Here is a 19,187-nt window from a genome sequence, read left to right as displayed (position 1 = left end):
CACAATACAGGCAAAGATTCTCCTGACATCACCTGGAGCGTTGCTGGGAGGAGAGTCTGGCTCTGTCCGCCTGCATGGGCTCCTCTGCAGATGATACGGCCGGAGGCTGTGGCAGCCTTTGGAAAACAGGAGCCAGGCGAGGTAGACGTTCCACATCCTTAATTGGGAATTCTGAAAGCGTAGAAGCTTTCTCCCTCTGGATTCTCCTGACCTCATCAGCCAACTCATCATTCCTTAGGGCCTGGGCTACAAAATTAGGTTCCAGGGGGCAGTGACCTGCAACTTTCCCAACTCCCTATCTCTATGTGGGCCTCTGTCAGGATGGTGTCCCTTTCTTATCTTTCTTCCCAGGCCCCTCAGTTCCTCCTCCCCTGCAGATTAAGCCTCATGGCTTTCACTTGCCGGAGCTAGGACCGCATTAGTGAAAATACAAGGACAACGGCCGAACGGATGACCTAAGTCACCACACCCATGACACCGAAGCTGTGTACAGGATGCAGCGAGATGGCCGACACCGCACCTGTAACACAGCTTCAGGAAGGCTGATGAAGGGATGTGGACAACTAAGTTAGTAAACCTTTAACTTCATCATAAAGGTCCAGGCCCAGATGCCGAACTCATCATGATTCTGCAGCAAAATATTGCGCCCAGGGCCAGAAGATAAGGAGGATGCTAAATCCCCCTCCAACAGCAACACTGGCATAACTTCTGGCAGGAGCTGCCACTGCTGGGGGAACAACAGGGCCAGATCTCACAGCAGTTCCCCCACCCAACGCCAACCCCTCACTAACAGCAACACATCCCATCACAGCATAACCTCCTGCCAAAGCATCCACACTAGTCACAGCGATACATCACACCAGCATCTCCACTAACAGGCCCTCACCAAATCACAAAAACCCCCCAATAACATCAGTCCCCCCCCCCCCCAGTCATATCAGCCCTTCCTACAGAAACACCAGCACACACAGCACCATTCACACTTGCTATACCAACAATAAGCAACGACGGCAGGACAGCCTCAGCTTCTTTGGGCATAGCTGCTGAGGTCACCTCCACATGACCAGGGGGTACTCCTGGCCTGCAAGTGCTGGCTAGAGGAGACCTCAGCAACAGATCTATTGCTCTCCATTTCTTAGCCTAACACTGAGAACCAGAACCTCTGCTGGCACCAGGCTGGTCCCCTTCTGTAGCAAGCCACAGTGTTGGGGCTAGATGGGGCTATCCCATGGGGTGACACTCTCTGTGTGGCTTTTCAGACAATGTTGGAGCAGAGATGGGTCCACAGCAGAACATGGGCTGGGTTGGGTAATAGAGAACGCACAGTGAGCCGACGTCGTGGCCAACTCAGGGGTCACAGGGAGGAGGTTGAAAGTTCTCGAGCAGCCGGATCTGCGCCATGAGCGCCCCTCCCTGACTGCCGGTGTCACTGCCCTCCCCCAAGCGAGGTGTTACCGCTGACTTTCTTGTAGGGGGCCCACTGCACGAGGCCCGCTGATCTGGTAAATCCCGCCAGCCAGGTACAGGAAGCAGGAGCCTGGGACTTGCCGCTCTGGCTCATACCTGAAAATTCCTTCCCTCCCTGGGAGAGGCGAGAGCAGGCCTCAGGTGGAGATGGATCTTTCTTGGAGCACAGAGCATCAGAAGACACAGCCGGTCATTATCTCATCACAGGAGGAGCAACCCAATGCAAGGTGATCCCGTAGAACCCACATGTCTTTGTCTCTACTGATACACGGTAGCAAAACCTTAGGATTTCTTATACTTTCTAAACATACAGGGGGCAAGAGGAGATGGGTGAGAAATAACGAGAATATCGTACGAAGGGGGCGTGGCTATCCTGATGACTCTCCCCTCCTCCGCAGGCTTCTTCCTCGCCCTGAAGTCTCTGGCCTGTAATCGCCTCTACGTCATATTGATGATCATCACTATTCTACAAATGAACGGCTTCCTGGGATTCATAACTTTCAAACCCAAGTACATCGAGCAGCAGTACGGCCAGACCGTCGCCAGGTCCAACTTCCTCACCGGTGAGTGGTCAATGGAGGTCACATGACCCCTTAGGATTGGCTAATAATAGTAATCTTAAAAACAAATCTTTATATGTACAGTATATAGCGCCATCATATTCATGGGGGGCAGGGGTGATCTTACAGGGTCGACCTATAGCAAGACCCCCCCCCCCCCCCCAGTCATATAGTTCTATTCTTACTGCAAATAATCAACATAATCCTGGCTGAACCAAACTTGTAGATCCCCGCCATAGACACGTGCCCGTTCTCTGGTTATCACCCTCGATCTTCTGGCACTTTAATACCGCAGCCTTTTTTGTATTGCCATGAGGTTTGTATTTCTCCATGTGAAGATGTATAAGGCTCGTTACATGCGGGTCGGTGGTCTCCCTACTGGTGCCGATGATTATTCCTTATCAGGCCATCCCTAGGACTGATAATAACCCATGGATATCCTAGATCAAGCCCGTGAACTAATTCAACCTCAGAGCAGACCACTAAAGTGTTTCAGATCCAAGACCGAACCCTAAATATATATACAGTCCGGTCCGGTCTTTGTAGGAGACGTTTCGCCCTCATTTAAGGTTTGGTGCTGGGTCTGAGGCTTTTTGCAGCTGACGGCCTCAGTCCAGGATCAGTTCCCTGAATTAGAGTTAAACATCAGGATTACTATAAAGTTTAAGGAGAGGACGACCCCTTTAAGCACTAATGTTTCTATGTGCAGGGGCCACCTCCATCCCGGCGGCAGCAGTGGGAGTATTTCTGGGGGGGCTCCTGATGAAGAGGTACAAGATGGGGCTGCTATCGGCCTCTAAGTTGGTCTTCATTTCCTCTATTGTGACGTTCATCATGAATCTGTCCGTCTTCATGTTGGGCTGTGAGAACGGTGATGTGGCGGGGATCACGGTGTCTTATAACGGGTGAGTCCCGGGGTTATTATATACATGGGGGGCAGATAATGAGGGGTCGCAGAGCTGTAATATTCTATCATAGGAGCAAATTGGAGACCTGGGGAAAGCAGCAGCTCCTCTCCTCCTGTAACGCTGACTGCAGCTGCTCCTCCCAGCAGTGGGATCCCGTGTGCGGAGCCAATAACATCACCTACGTGTCCGCGTGTCTGGCCGGCTGCAAGTCCTCCAGCGGATCCGGAAAGCACATAGTGAGTGCGAGGGGGAGAACAGAAAAAAATAATCGGACACTTCTCTGTACTGACTCTCCCCTCTACCTGCTCTTCTATCCTGATACACAGGACTCTTCTCTGTACTGACTCTCCCCTCTACCTGCTCTTCTATCCTGATACACGGGGACACTTCTCTGTACTGTCTCCCCCTCTCCCTGCTCTTTTATCCTTCTACACAGGGACACTTCTCTGTACTGTATCTCCCCTCTCCCTGCTCTTCTATCCTGATACACAGGACACTTCTCTGTACTGACTCTCCCCTCTCCCTGCTCTTCTATCCTGCTACATGGGGACACTTCTCTGTACTGTCTCTCCCCTCTCCCTGCTCTTCTTTCCTGCTACACGGGACACTTCTCTGTACTGTCTCTCCCCCTTTCCCGGCTCTTCTATCCTGCTACACAGGACACTTCTCTGTACTGTCTCTCCACTCTCCCTGCTCGTCTCTCCTGCTACACAGGGACACTTCTCTGCACTGTCTCTCCCCCTGTCCCTACTCTTCTATCCTGCTACATGGGGACACTCCTCTGTACAGTTTCTCCCCCTCTTCCTGCTCTTCTATCCTGATACACAGTGACACTTCTCTGTACTGTCTCTCCCCCTCTCCCTGCTCTTCTATCCTGCTACACGGGACACTTCTCAGTACTGTCTCTCCCCCTGTCCCTACTCTTCTATCCTGCTACATGGACACTTCTCTGTACTGTCTCTCCCCCTCTCTCTGCTCTTTTATCCTGCTACATGGGGACACTTCTCTGTCCCGTCTCTCCCCCTCTCTCTGCTCTTTTATCCTGCTACACTGGGACACTTCTCTGTCCCGTCTCCTCCCTCTCCCTGCTCTTCTATCCTGCTACACGGACACTTCTCTGTACTGTCTCTCCCCCTCTCCCTGCTCTTCTATCCTGCTTCATGGGGACACTTCTCTGTACTGTCTCTCCCCCTCTCCCTGCTCTTCTATCCTGCTACACGGGCCACTTCTCTGTACTGTCTCTCCCCCTCTCCCTGCTCTTCTATCCTGCTTCATGGGGACACTTCTCTGTACTGTCTCTCCCCCTCTCCCTGCTCTTCTATTCTGCTTCATTGGGACACTTCTCTGTACTGTCTCTACCCCTCTCCCTGCTCTTCTATCCTGCTACACGGGACACTTCTCTGTACTGTCTCTCCTCCTCTCCCTGCTCTTCTATCCTGCTTCATGGGACACTTCTCTGTACTGTCTCTCCCCCTCTCCCTGCTCTTCTATCCTGCTACACGGGACACTTCTCTGTACTGTCTCTCCCCCTCTCCCTGCTCTTCTATTCTGCTTCATTGGGACACTTCTCTGTACTGTCTCTACCCCTCTCCCTGCTCTTCTATCCTGCTACACGGGACACTTCTCTGTACTGTCTCTCCTCCTCTCCCTGCTCTTCTATCCTGCTTCATGGGACACTTCTCTGTACTGTCTCTCCCCCTCTCCCTGCTCTTCTATCCTGCTACACAGGACACTTCTCTGTACTGTCTCTCCACTCTCCCTGCTCGTCTCTCCTGCTACACAGGGACACTTCTCTGTACTGTCTCTCCCCCTGTCCCTACTCTTCTATCCTGCTACATGGGGACACTCCTCTGTACAGTTTCTCCCCCTCTTCCTGCTCTTCTATCCTGATACACAGTGACACTTCTCTGTACTGTCTCTCCCCCTCTCCCTGCTCTTCTATCCTGCTACACGGGACACTTCTCTGCACTGTTTCTCCCCCTCTCCCTGCTCTTCTATCCTGCTACATGGACACTTCTCTGTACTGTCTCTCCCCCTGTCCCTACTCTTCTATCCTGCTACATGGACACTTCTCTGTACTGTCTCTCCCCCTCTCTCTGCTCTTTTATCCTGCTACATGGGGACACTTCTCTGTCCCGTCTCTCCCCCTCTCTCTGCTCTTTTATCCTGCTACACTGGGACACTTCTCTGTCCCGTCTCCACCCTCTCCCTGCTCTTCTATCCTGCTACACGGACACTTCTCTGTACTGTCTCTCCCCCTCTCCCTGCTCTTCTATCCTGCTTCATGGGGACACTTCTCTGTACTGTCTCTCCCCCTCTCCCTGCTCTTCTATCCTGCTACACGGGCCACTTCTCTGTACTGTCTCTCCCCCTCTCCCTGCTCTTCTATCCTGCTTCATGGGGACACTTCTCTGTACTGTCTCTCCCCCTCTCCCTGCTCTTCTATTCTGCTTCATTGGGACACTTCTCTGTACTGTCTCTACCCCTCTCCCTGCTCTTCTATCCTGCTACACGGGACACTTCTCTGTACTGTCTCTCCTCCTCTCCCTGCTCTTCTATCCTGCTTCATGGGACACTTCTCTGTACTGTCTCTCCCCCTCTCCCTGCTCTTCTATCCTGCTACACGGGACACTTCTCTGTACTGTCTCTCCCCCTCTCCCTGCTCTTCTATCCTGCTTCATGGGGACACTTCTCTGTACTGTCTCTTCCCCTCTCCCTGCTCTTCATTCTTGCTACACTTCTCTGTACTGTATCTCTTTCTCTCCCTGCTCTTTCATCCTGCTACACAGCGACGCTTATGGTCTCTTCCATTCCCTAATCTACTATGCTGCTACACAGGACACTTCTCTGTACCGTCTCTTACCATCTCTGCTCTTCTATTCTGCTAATCCGGGAAACCTCTATATCTTGTGTCTACCCATATCCCTACTCTTCTATCCTGCTTCATGGAGACACTTCTCTGTACTGTCTCTTCCCCTCTCCCTGCTCTTCATTCTTGCTACATTTCTCTGTACTGTATCTCTTTCTCTCCCTGCTCTTCTCTCCTGCTACACGGACACTTCTCTGTACTGTCTCCCCCTCTCCCTACTCTTCTATCCTGCTACACAGGACACTTCTCTGTTCTATCTCTCCCCCTCCCCCTGCTCTTCTATCCTGCTACACAGGGACATTTCTCTGGACTGTCTCTCCCCCTCTCCCTACTCTTCTATCCTGCTACACAGGACACTTCTCTGTACTGTCTCTCCTCCTCTCCCTTCTCTTATAACCTGCTACACAGGGACACTTCTCTGTACTGTCTCTCCCCCTCCCCCTGCTCTTCTATCCTGCTACACAGGGACACTTCTCTGTACTGTCTCTCCTCCTCTCCCTGCTCTTATAACCTGCTACACATGACACTTCTCTGTACTGTCTCTCCCCTCCCCCTACTCTTCTATCCTGCTACACAGGACACTTCTCTGTACTGTCTCTCCCCCTCTCCCTGCTCTTCTATCCTGCTACACAGGGACATTTCTCTGCACTGTCTCTCCCCCTCTCCCTACTCTTCTATCCTGCTACACAGGACACTTCTCTGTACTGTCTCTCCTCCTCTCCCTTCTCTTATAACCTGCTACACAGGGACACTTCTCTGTACTGTCTCTCCCCCTCCCCCTGCTCTTCTATCCTGCTACACAGGGACACTTCTCTGTACTGTCTCTCCTCCTCTCCCTGCTCTTATAACCTGCTACACATGACACTTCTCTGTACTGTCTCTCCCCTCCCCCTACTCTTCTATCCTGCTACACATGACACTTCTCTGTACTGTCTCTCCCTCTCTCCCTGCTCTTCTATCCTGCTACACAGGGACACTTCTCTGTACTGTCTCTCCTCCTCTCCCTGCTCTTATAACCTGCTACACATGACACTTCTCTGTACTGTCTCTCCCCCTCTCTGCTCTTCTATACTGCTACACAGGACACTTCTCTGTACTGTCTCTCCACCTCTCCCTGCTCTTCTATCCTGCTACACAGGACACTTCTCTGTACTGTCTCTCCCTCTCCCTGCTCTTCTATCCTGCTACACATGACACTTCTCTGTACTGTCTCTCCCACTCTCTGCTCTTCTATACTGCTACACAGGACACTTCTCTGTACTGTCTCTCCCCCTCTCCCTGCTCCTCTATCCTGCTACACACTGTCTCTCTATAATCTTATATACTACTAACTTTATGTACTGTCTCCCCCACACACTTTTTCTATCCTGATCTGGTCTAAACAAAGACTGCATGAGGTGTAAACACTGTCTGAACTCTGCTGCTGTACTATACAGGGGATACACTGCTCTGCTGCTGTACTATACAGGGGATACACTGCTCTGCTGCTGTACTATACAGGGGATACACTGCTCTGCTGCTGTACTATACAGGGGATACACTGCTCTGCTGCTGTACTATACAGCGGATACACTGCTCTGCTGCTGTACTATACAGGGGATACACTGCTCTGCTGCTGTACTATACAGGGGATACACTGCTCTGCTGCTGTACTATACAGGGGATACACTGCTCTGCTGCTGTACTATACAGGGGATACACTGCTCTGCTGCTGTACTATACAGGGGATACACTGCTCTGCTGCTGTACTATACAGGGGATACACCGCTCTGCTGCTGTACTATACAGGGGATACACTGCTCTGCTGCTGTACTATACAGGGGATGCACCGCACTGCTGCTGTACTATACAGGGGATACACCGCTCTGCTGCTGTACTATACAGGGGATACACCGCTCTGCTGCTGTACTATACAGGGGATACACTGCTCTGCTGCTGTACTATACAGGGGATACACTGCTCTGCTGTACTATACAGGGGATACACCGCTCTGCTGCTGTACTATACAGGGGATACACCGCTCTGCTGCTGTACTATACAGGGGATACACCGCTCTGCTGCTGTACTATACAGGGGATACACCGCTCTGCTGCTGTACTATACAGGGGATACACCGCTCTGCTGCTGTACTATACAGGGGATACACCGCTCTGCTGCTGTACTATACAGGGGATACACTGCTCTGCTGCTGTACTATACAGGGGATACACTGCTCTGCTGCTGTACTATACAGGGGATACACTGCACTGCTGTACTATACAGGGGATACACTGCTCTGCTGCTGTACTATACAGGAGATACACTGCACTGCTGTACTATACAGGGGATACACTGCTCTGCTGCTGTACTATACAGGGGGATACACTGCTCTGCTGCTGTACTATACAGGGGATACACCGCTCTGCTGCTGTACTATACAGGGGATACACTGCTCTGCTGCTGTACTATACAGGGGATACACTGCTCTGCTGCTGTACTATACAGGGGATACACTGCTCTGCTGCTGTACTATACAGGGGATACACTGCACTGCTGTACTATACAGGGGATACACTGCTCTGCTGCTGTACTATACAGGGGGATACACTGCTCTGCTGCTGTACTATACAGGGTATACACTGCTCTGCTGCTGTACTATACAGGGTATACACTGCTCTGCTGCTGTACTATACAGGGGATACACTGCGCTGCTGCTGTACTATACAGGGGATACACTGCACTGCTGTACTATACAGGGGATACACTGCTCTGCTGCTGTACTATACAGGGGGATACACTGCTCTGCTGCTGTACTATACAGGGGATACACCGCTCTGCTGCTGTACTATACAGGGTATACACTGCTCTGCTGCTGTACTATACAGGGGATACACTGCGCTGCTGCTGTACTATACAGAGGATACACCGCTCTGCTGCTGTACTATACAGGGGATACACTGCTCTGCTGCTGTACTATACAGGGGATACACCGCTCTGCTGCTGTACTATACAGGGTATACACTGCTCTGCTGCTGTACTATACAGAGGATACACCGCTCTGCTGCTGTACTATACAGGGGATACACCGCTCTGCTGCTGTACTATACAGGGGATACACCGCTCTGCTGCTGTACTATACAGGGGATACACCGCTCTGCTGCTGTACTATACAGGGGACACACCGCTCTGCTGCTGTACTATACAGGGGATACACTGCTCTGCTGCTGTACTATACAGGGGATACACTGCTCTGCTGCTGTACTATACAGGGGATACACTGCTCTGCTGCTGTACTATACAGGGGATACACCGCTCTGCTGCTGTACTATACAGGAGATACACCGCTCTGCTGCTGTACTATACAGGGGATACACCGCTCTGCTGCTGTACTATACAGGGGATACACCGCTCTGCTGCTGTACTATACAGGGGATACACCGCTCTGCTGCTGTACTATACAGGAGATACACCGCTCTGCTGCTGTACTATACAGGGGATACACCGCTCTGCTGCTGTACTATACAGGGGATACACCGCTCTGCTGCTGTACTATACAGGGGATACACCGCTCTGCTGCTGTACTATACAGGGGGATACACTGCTCTGCTGCTGTACTATACAGGGGATACACCGCTCTGCTGCTGTACTATACAGGGGATACACCGCTCTGCTGCTGTACTATACAGGGGGATACACTGCTCTGCTGCTGTACTATACAGGGGATGCACCGCTCTGCTGCTGTACTATACAGGGGATACACCGCTCTGCTGCTGTACTATACAGAGGATACACTGCTCTGCTGCTGTACTATACAGGGGATACACTGCTCTGCTGCTGTACTATACAGGGGATACACTGCTCTGCTGCTGTACTATACAGGGGATACACTGCTCTGCTGCTGTACTATACAGGGGACACACCGCTCTGCTGCTGTACTATACAGGGGATACACTGCTCTGCTGCTGTACTATACAGGGGACACACCGCTCTGCTGCTGTACTATACAGGGGATACACTGCTCTGCTGCTGTACTATACAGGGGATACACTGCTCTGCTACTGTACTATACAGGGGATACACTGCTCTGCTGCTGTACTATACAGGGGATGCACTGCTCTGCTGCTGTACTATACAGGGGATACACTGCCCTGCTGCTGTACTATACAGAGGATACACTGCTCTGCTGCTGTACTATACAGGCGATACACTGTTCTGCTGCTGTACTATACAGCGGATACACTGCTCTGCTGCTGTACTATACAGGGGATACACTGCTCTGCTGCTGTACTATACAGGGGATACACCGCTCTGCTGCTGTACTATACAGGGGATACACCGCTCTGCTGCTGTACTATACAGGGGATACACTGCTCTGCTGCTGTACTATACAGGGGATGCACCGCACTGCTGCTGTACTATACAGGGGATACACCGCTCTGCTGCTGTACTATACAGGGGATACACCGCTCTGCTGCTGTACTATACAGGGGATACACTGCTCTGCTGCTGTACTATACAGGGGATACACTGCTCTGCTGTACTATACAGGGGATACACCGCTCTGCTGCTGTACTATACAGGGGATACACCGCTCTGCTGCTGTACTATACAGGGGATACACCGCTCTGCTGCTGTACTATACAGGGGATACACCGCTCTGCTGCTGTACTATACAGGGGATACACCGCTCTGCTGCTGTACTATACAGGGGATACACCGCTCTGCTGCTGTACTATACAGGGGATACACTGCTCTGCTGCTGTACTATACAGGGGATACACTGCTCTGCTGCTGTACTATACAGGGGATACACTGCACTGCTGTACTATACAGGGGATACACTGCTCTGCTGCTGTACTATACAGGAGATACACTGCACTGCTGTACTATACAGGGGATACACTGCTCTGCTGCTGTACTATACAGGGGGATACACTGCTCTGCTGCTGTACTATACAGGGGATACACCGCTCTGCTGCTGTACTATACAGGGGATACACTGCTCTGCTGCTGTACTATACAGGGGATACACTGCTCTGCTGCTGTACTACACAGGGAATATACTGCTCTGCTGCTGTAATATACAGGGGATACACTGCTCTGCTGCTGTACTATACAGGGGATACACTGCTCTGCTGCTGTACTATACAGGGGGATACACCGCTCTGCTGCTGTACTATACAGGGGATACACTGCTCTGCTGCTGTACTATACAGGGGATACACTGCTCTGCTGCTGTACTATACAGGGGATACACTGCTCTGCTGCTGTACTATACAGGGGATACACTGCACTGCTGTACTATACAGGGGATACACTGCTCTGCTGCTGTACTATACAGGGGGATACACTGCTCTGCTGCTGTACTATACAGGGTATACACTGCTCTGCTGCTGTACTATACAGGGTATACACTGCTCTGCTGCTGTACTATACAGGGGATACACTGCGCTGCTGCTGTACTATACAGGGGATACACTGCACTGCTGTACTATACAGGGGATACACTGCTCTGCTGCTGTACTATACAGGGGGATACACTGCTCTGCTGCTGTACTATACAGGGGATACACCGCTCTGCTGCTGTACTATACAGGGTATACACTGCTCTGCTGCTGTACTATACAGGGGATACACTGCGCTGCTGCTGTACTATACAGAGGATACACCGCTCTGCTGCTGTACTATACAGGGGATACACTGCTCTGCTGCTGTACTATACAGGGGATACACCGCTCTGCTGCTGTACTATACAGGGTATACACTGCTCTGCTGCTGTACTATACAGAGGATACACCGCTCTGCTGCTGTACTATACAGGGGATACACTGCTCTGCTGCTGTACTATACAGGGGATACACCGCTCTGCTGCTGTACTATACAGGGGATACACCGCTCTGCTGCTGTACTATACAGGGGACACACCGCTCTGCTGCTGTACTATACAGGGGATACACTGCTCTGCTGCTGTACTATACAGGGGATACACTGCTCTGCTGCTGTACTATACAGGGGATACACTGCTCTGCTGCTGTACTATACAGGGGATACACTGCTCTGCTGCTGTACTATACAGGAGATACACCGCTCTGCTGCTGTACTATACAGGGGATACACCGCTCTGCTGCTGTACTATACAGGGGATACACCGCTCTGCTGCTGTACTATACAGGGGATACACCGCTCTGCTGCTGTACTATACAGGAGATACACCGCTCTGCTGCTGTACTATACAGGGGATACACCGCTCTGCTGCTGTACTATACAGGGGATACACCGCTCTGCTGCTGTACTATACAGGAGATACACCGCTCTGCTGCTGTACTATACAGGGGATACACCGCTCTGCTGCTGTACTATACAGGGGATACACCGCTCTGCTGCTGTACTATACAGGGGATACACCGCTCTGCTGCTGTACTATACAGGGGGATACACTGCTCTGCTGCTGTACTATACAGGGGATGCACCGCTCTGCTGCTGTACTATACAGGGGATACACCGCTCTGCTGCTGTACTATACAGAGGATACACTGCTCTGCTGCTGTACTATACAGGGGATACACTGCTCTGCTGCTGTACTATACAGGGGATACACTGCTCTGCTGCTGTACTATACAGGGGATACACTGCTCTGCTGCTGTACTATACAGGGGACACACCGCTCTGCTGCTGTACTATACAGGGGATACACTGCTCTGCTGCTGTACTATACAGGGGACACACCGCTCTGCTGCTGTACTATACAGGGGATACACTGCTCTGCTGCTGTACTATACAGGGGATACACTGCTCTGCTACTGTACTATACAGGGGATACACTGCTCTGCTGCTGTACTATACAGGGGATGCACTGCTCTGCTGCTGTACTATACAGGGGATACACTGCCCTGCTGCTGTACTATACAGAGGATACACTGCTCTGCTGCTGTACTATACAGGCGATACACTGTTCTGCTGCTGTACTATACAGCGGATACACTGCTCTGCTGCTGTACTATACAGGGGATACACTGCTCTGCTGCTGTACTATACAGGGGATACACCGCTCTGCTGCTGTACTATACAGGGGATACACCGCTCTGCTGCTGTACTATACAGGGGATACACTGCTCTGCTGCTGTACTATACAGGGGATACACTGCTCTGCTGCTGTACTATACAGGGGACACACCGCTCTGCTGCTGTACTATACAGGGGATACACCGCTCTGCTGCTGTACTATACAGAGGATACACCGCTCTGCTGCTGTACTATACAGGGGATACACTGCTCTGCTGCTGTACTATACAGGGGATACACTGCTCTGCTGCTGTACTATACAGGGGATACACTGCTCTGCTGCTGTACTATACAGGGGATACACTGCTCTGCTGCTGTACTATACAGGGGATACACTGCTCTGCTGCTGTACTATACAGGGGATACACCGCTCTGCTGCTGTACTATACAGGGGATACACTGCTCTGCTGCTGTACTATACAGAGGATACACCGCTCTGCTGCTGTACTATACAGGGGATACACTGCTCTGCTGCTGTACTATACAGGGAATACACTGCTCTGCTGCTGTACTATACAGGGGATACACTGCTCTGCTGCTGTACTATACAGGAGATACACCGCTCTGCTGCTGTACTATACAGGGGATACACTGCTCTGCTGCTGTACTATACAGGGGATACACTGCTCTGCTGCTGTACTATACAGGGAATACACTGCTCTGCTGCTGTACTATACAGGGGATACACTGCTCTGCTGCTGTACTATACAGGGGATACACTGCTCTGCTGCTGTACTATACAGGGGATACACTGCACTGCTGCTGTACTATACAGGGGATACACTGCACTGCTGCTGTACTATACAGGGGATACACCGCTCTGCTGCTGTACTATACAGGGGATACACTGCTCTGCTGCTGTACTATACAGGGGAATACACTGCTCTGCTGCTGTACTATACAGGGGATACACTGCTCTGCTGCTGTACTATACAGGGGATGTACATTATAATCAGTGATGTCTCTGGGTTATTACAGGTTTATCAGAGCTGCTCCTGCATTGAGTCCATGGGTTTCCCCTCAGTAAATTCCTCTGTGGTCCTCGGCTCGTGTCCTCGTGGCGACGGCTGTGACACAATGTTTATTAGTTACATTGTTGTGCAAGGATTGATACTTTTAACATATTCCAGTGGCATTACTCCGGCCTATGTCATTCTCCTGTGGTGAGTCCTCGCAGATCTCAGATACTGGGGAGCAGCACTATCTGTATATACAGGGAGATACTGGGGGGCAGCACTATCTGTATATACAGGGAGATACTAGGAGGCAGTACTATCTGTATATACAGGGAGATACTGGGGAGCAGCACTATCTGTATATACAGGGAGATACTAGGAGGCAGTACTATCTGTATATACAGGGAGATACTAGGAGGCAGTACTATCTGTATATACAGGGAGATACTGGGGAGCAGCACTATCTGTATATACAGGGAGATACTGGGGAGCAGCACTATCTGTATATACAGGGAGATACTGGGGAGCAGCACTATCTGTATATACAGGGAGATACTAGGAGGCAGTACTATCTGTATATACAGGGAGATACTAGGAGGCAGTACTATCTGTATATACAGGGAGATACTAGGGGGCAGCACTATCTGTATATACAGGGAGATACTGGGGAGCAGCACTATCTGTATATACAGGGAGATACTGGGGAGCAGCACTATCTGTATATACAGGGAGATACTGGGGAGCAGCACTATCTGTATATACAGGGAGATACTAGGGAGCAGTACTATCTGTATATACAGGGAGATACCAGGGAGCAGCACTATCTGTATATACAGGGAGATACCAGGGAGCAGCACTATCTGTATATACAGGGAGATACCAGGGAGCAGCACTATCTGTATATACAGGGAGATACCAGGGAGCAGCACTATCTGTATATACAGGGAGATACTAGGAGGCAGTACTATCTGTATATACAGGGAGATACTGGGGAGCAGCACTATCTGTACATACAGGGAGATACTGGGGAGCAGCACTATCTGTATATACAGGGAGATACTGGGGAGTAGCACTATCTGTACATACAGGGAGATACTGGGGAGCAGCACTATCTGTACATACAGGGAGATACTGGGGAGCAGCACTATCTGTACATACAGGGAGATACTGGGGAGTAGCACTATCTGTACATACAGGGAGATACTGGGGAGCAGCACTATCTGTATATACAGGGAGATACTGGGGAGCAGCACTATCTGTATATACAGGGAGATACTGGGGAGCAGCACTATCTGTATATACAGGGAGATACTGGGGAGCAGCACTATCTGTATATACAGGGAGATACTGGGGAGCAGCACTATCTGTATATACAGGGAGATACTGGGGAGCAGCACTATCTGTATATACAGGGAGATACTGGGGAGCAGCACTATCTGTATATACAGGGAGATACTGGGGAGCAGCACTATCTGTATATACAGGGAGATACTAGGAGGCAGTACTATCTGTATATACAGGGAGATACTGGGGAGCAGCACTATCCGTATATACAGGGAGATACTGGGGAGCAGCACCATCTGTATATACAGGGAGATACTGGGGAGCAGCACTATCTGTATATACAGGGAGATACTAGGAGGCAGCACTATCCGTATATACAGGGAGATACTGGGGAGCAGCACTATCTGTATATACAGGGAGATACTGGGGAGCAGCACTATCTGTATATACAGGGAGATACTGGGGAGCAGCACTATCTGTATATACAGGGAGATACTAGGAGGCAGTACTATCTGTATATACAGGGAGATACTAGGAGGCAGTACTATCTGTATATACAGGGAGATACTGGGGAGCAGCACTATCTGTATATACAGGGAGATACTGGGGAGCAGCACTATCTGTATATACAGGGAGATACTGGGGAGCAGCACTATCTGTATGTACAGGGAGATACTGGGGAGCAGCACTATCTGTATATACAGGGAGATACTGGGGAGCAGCACTATCTGTATATACAGGGAGATACTGGGGAGCAGCACTATCTGTATATACAGGGAGATACTGGGGAGCAGCAGTATCTGTATATACAGGGAGATACTGGGGAGCAGCACTATCTGTATATACAGGGAGATACTGGGGAGCAGCACTATCTGTATATACAGGGAGATACTGGGGAGCAGCACTATCCGTATATACAGGGAGATACTGGGGAGCAGCACTATCTGTATATACAGGGAGATACCAGGGAGCAGCACTATCTGTATATACAGGGAGATACTAGGAGGCAGTACCATCTGTATATACAGGGAGATACTAGGAGGCAGTACCATCTGTATATACAGGGAGATACTAGGAGGCAGTACCATCTGTATATACAGGGAGATACTAGGAGGCAGTACCATCTGTATATACAGGGAGATACTAGGAGGCAGTACCATCTGTATATACAGGGAGATACTAGGAGGCAGTACCATCTGTATATACAGGGAGATACTAGGAGGCAGTACCATCTGTATATACAGGGAGATACTAGGAGGCAGTACCATCTGTATATACAGGGAGATACTAGGAGGCAGTACCATCTGTATATACAGGGAGATACTAGGAGGCAGTACCATCTGTATATACAGGGAGATACTAGGAGGCAGTACCATCTGTATATACAGGGAGATACTAGGAGGCAGTACTATCTGTCTAGACTTCCCTTGGAGCTTGCAGTGGTAGTTGGAGGCTAATACCTGCTGATCTGTAGGTCGTCCTTTGTGTAGATGTGATGGATGATTGTCGTTGCCTCTTTATACCTCTGCAGGTGCCTCCCTTCAGAGCTGAAATCCCTGGGGGTTGGGGTCTACATGTTACTCATCAGGACATTAGGTGAGTGGACATCTTGGTGGTAACGCGTGTCACCTTGCAGGAAGCCCTAGTGTCATCTAATCCTGTGTCCTCCTCTTCTACAGCCGGAATCCCATCTCCTATTTACTTTGGGGCTCTCATCGATAGAACCTGCCTGAAGTGGGGGACCACACCATGCGGAGGGCGGGGGGCTTGTCGCATGTATGACAACCACTCCTACAGGTAACGAGGCATAAAGCTCACCAAAATCAGGCTCAGCCGGGGCTGTGACACAATGGATCATGTCCCTCCTTCCTCTCCTGCAGGAACACCTTCCAGGGACTCATCAATGGGATCTGGGCCTCGTCCTTCATCTTCTTCCTCTGCTTTATATCTATGGTGAAGAAGAAATATCCAGCGAAGAAAGGGAACGAGGCCAATAGACTGATGCACCCCAAAGATTGTGGGAAAGGGGCAAATGATGCCTCTGAAATATAGAAAGAGACTTATTTAGTGACCCCCAACCCAAGATCATGAGATCTCCATCTGCATGGTCAGGGGGTTGTGCCTCCTACATGTCACCTAAGAGCGGCTAAAAGGTGACACCCATCCCTACAGGCACAAGATGTGTCCCATCCTCTTGGCCATCTCCCTGCTGCCATTTCCTTTGGTGCATCTTCTCATTGATCCTGCTCTTCCACACATGCAGGCCCGGGACGAGAGGAACTTCATCCATGGACCAGAAGGAACATCCTGATTGTATTGTCCTCCCGGGCGCTCAGCAGTTCTGCACATTCCATTGTCCTTCTCTTATCAACTTTTCAGCTCGCTGGTTTCTTTATCATCTGCCTCTTCTCTCGTATAGTTATACGTGACCGTCCATAATATTAAAGCCATCAAACCAACGTTGTGTAGATACTAACCAACATCAAGTAAAAGGCCATCACAATACCTTAGCTCTTCCGACCCATAACTCGAGTGCTCCGGTGGCCACTGTTGGGGTCCAGGGTTGGTTTGAACTAGGTCCTACAATTTAGCATGATGTAGTTATTGAGGTGGACAGCTACAATAGCTTTACACTAGATGCTTAGTGTCCAGGGGAGAAGGTCTCCAATACTTTCAAGATTAATCCGACATGGTGGTTACTGTAGACTTGAGGGCAGCAGAACCACAGAGGATGGCCTATTTCAGTCACTTCGTGTACAGCAGGCCAAGGAATTTGGTTGTGAAAGACGCCATTACAGTGTGGCCAGACGGTGTTCACCTTAATGAGATGGGCCTGGACATATTCCTCTGTGGCTTCTGATGGTATTGAGAAGGTGGACGCTCCGGACTGTCATTAATCCCTCTCGGGTGACGATGTGGCCCCGGTTCTGTTCCTGATCTCGCTTCTCCGCTGCCAGCCCTAACCTCCCGCTCTGCTTCTGACCTCGATCCTCCGGCCTGTCCCCGACCACGATTCTGCCTCACAACTCTCTACTTCGCCTTGGCCACCACCTGGGACAAAGTCGAGCCAATATTAACCGCTTATTAGACCATATTAGAGATCTTGAAAGTAGACATAAAAGCGCCCAATCCACACAGGTCTTTGCAGAACTTTCCCTTGCTAGAGAACAGCTCAGCTCTCTGTTGTCTCAATCCTATACCAGATTTGGTAATAGAATACGTATGAGTACGCAGAGCGTGGGCGTCCTTTACCTAGACTGCCCCCTCCTAGGGTCCAGGCAGCCAACAGGGTGAGAGACCTGGGCGTACTCTACAATAGTTAGACTTAGTTGCTAAGTTGGAGACCCTTAATATCTCCCTCGCCCCGGCAGCAGTTTAGCATCTCGCCCTCAACTTCTCCTTCAAACGGCAACAACTTTCAATCAGGTTCTTGTTCCCGCAGACGTTTCCGGCTCGTGCACCTTGAATTACCCTCTTATTCTACGGAAAATGGCTGCCCCTGTTCTCCCTCCATCTGCTTTCTTTTAGCAGCTAGAAGATACCCACAGAAATGATTCCTTTCTTTAAACTGAGGGTTAAGTTGTCTGTCCTGAGTCTCCTCAATTCCTTTGGTGGCCCTGGTCTTCCCACCTTTTGGAGATATCCTCCTCTTTAGAGTGATTGGTTCAAACAGGCTCCCATTAAACAATGGGTGCACTTAGAAGAGACTCTCCCATCTCTCCCTTGGGTAGCCCCCCAGTTACATAACACGAAGGCTCTGACTTACATCAACCGCCAGTTCCCCCTGGTATAGCTATTTTGTGGAATTCTCTTCTGCAAATTGTGACCTCCGACGCCCTTGTTTGACGCCCTCCTTTCCTTCCAGGCCTCGGAGTAGAATAATTTCTGGTGCTAACAGGCTCATACCCATCTAACCAACCCCTCACGTCCTCATCTGACTCTTCTTCCCTCCGATCCGTACAAGCCCGGGAATGGGATCTGGATAAACAACCCTTGGAGGAAGACTGGCAGAAATCCATCCTACTGTAGCCGGTCAGATTCTTAGTATAGAAATATCCATTATAGTAGAATACGCCCAGAGACACAGACGGACTTCACAGCG

General features: G+C 50.4%; 1 protein-coding gene across 1 annotated transcript in view; it reads left to right on the top strand.

Annotated features, from left to right (window-relative positions):
• LOC140125879 (solute carrier organic anion transporter family member 1C1-like) overlaps positions 1-18,705 on the top strand; it is a 40,307-nt gene extending 21,602 nt beyond the window's left edge. Inside the window, exons 9-15 of the mRNA XM_072144760.1 lie at positions 1,866-2,030; positions 2,737-2,932; positions 3,006-3,171; positions 13,824-14,008; positions 16,617-16,681; positions 16,765-16,882; positions 16,966-18,705. Of these exons, the coding sequence (XP_072000861.1) occupies positions 1,866-2,030; positions 2,737-2,932; positions 3,006-3,171; positions 13,824-14,008; positions 16,617-16,681; positions 16,765-16,882; positions 16,966-17,137 (1,067 nt within the window). The 3' untranslated portion in view covers positions 17,138-18,705. The remainder of the gene's footprint in view (positions 1-1,865; positions 2,031-2,736; positions 2,933-3,005; positions 3,172-13,823; positions 14,009-16,616; positions 16,682-16,764; positions 16,883-16,965) is intronic.
• Positions 18,706-19,187: the final 482 nt, after the last annotated feature.

The sequence above is a fragment of the Engystomops pustulosus genome, chromosome 4 (genome assembly GCF_040894005.1).
Source record: "Engystomops pustulosus chromosome 4, aEngPut4.maternal, whole genome shotgun sequence".
Classification (NCBI taxonomy): Eukaryota; Metazoa; Chordata; class Amphibia; order Anura; family Leptodactylidae; genus Engystomops; species Engystomops pustulosus.
The sequence above is the reverse complement of the archived record's forward strand: the minus strand, read 5'-3'. Positions and strand labels throughout refer to the sequence as shown.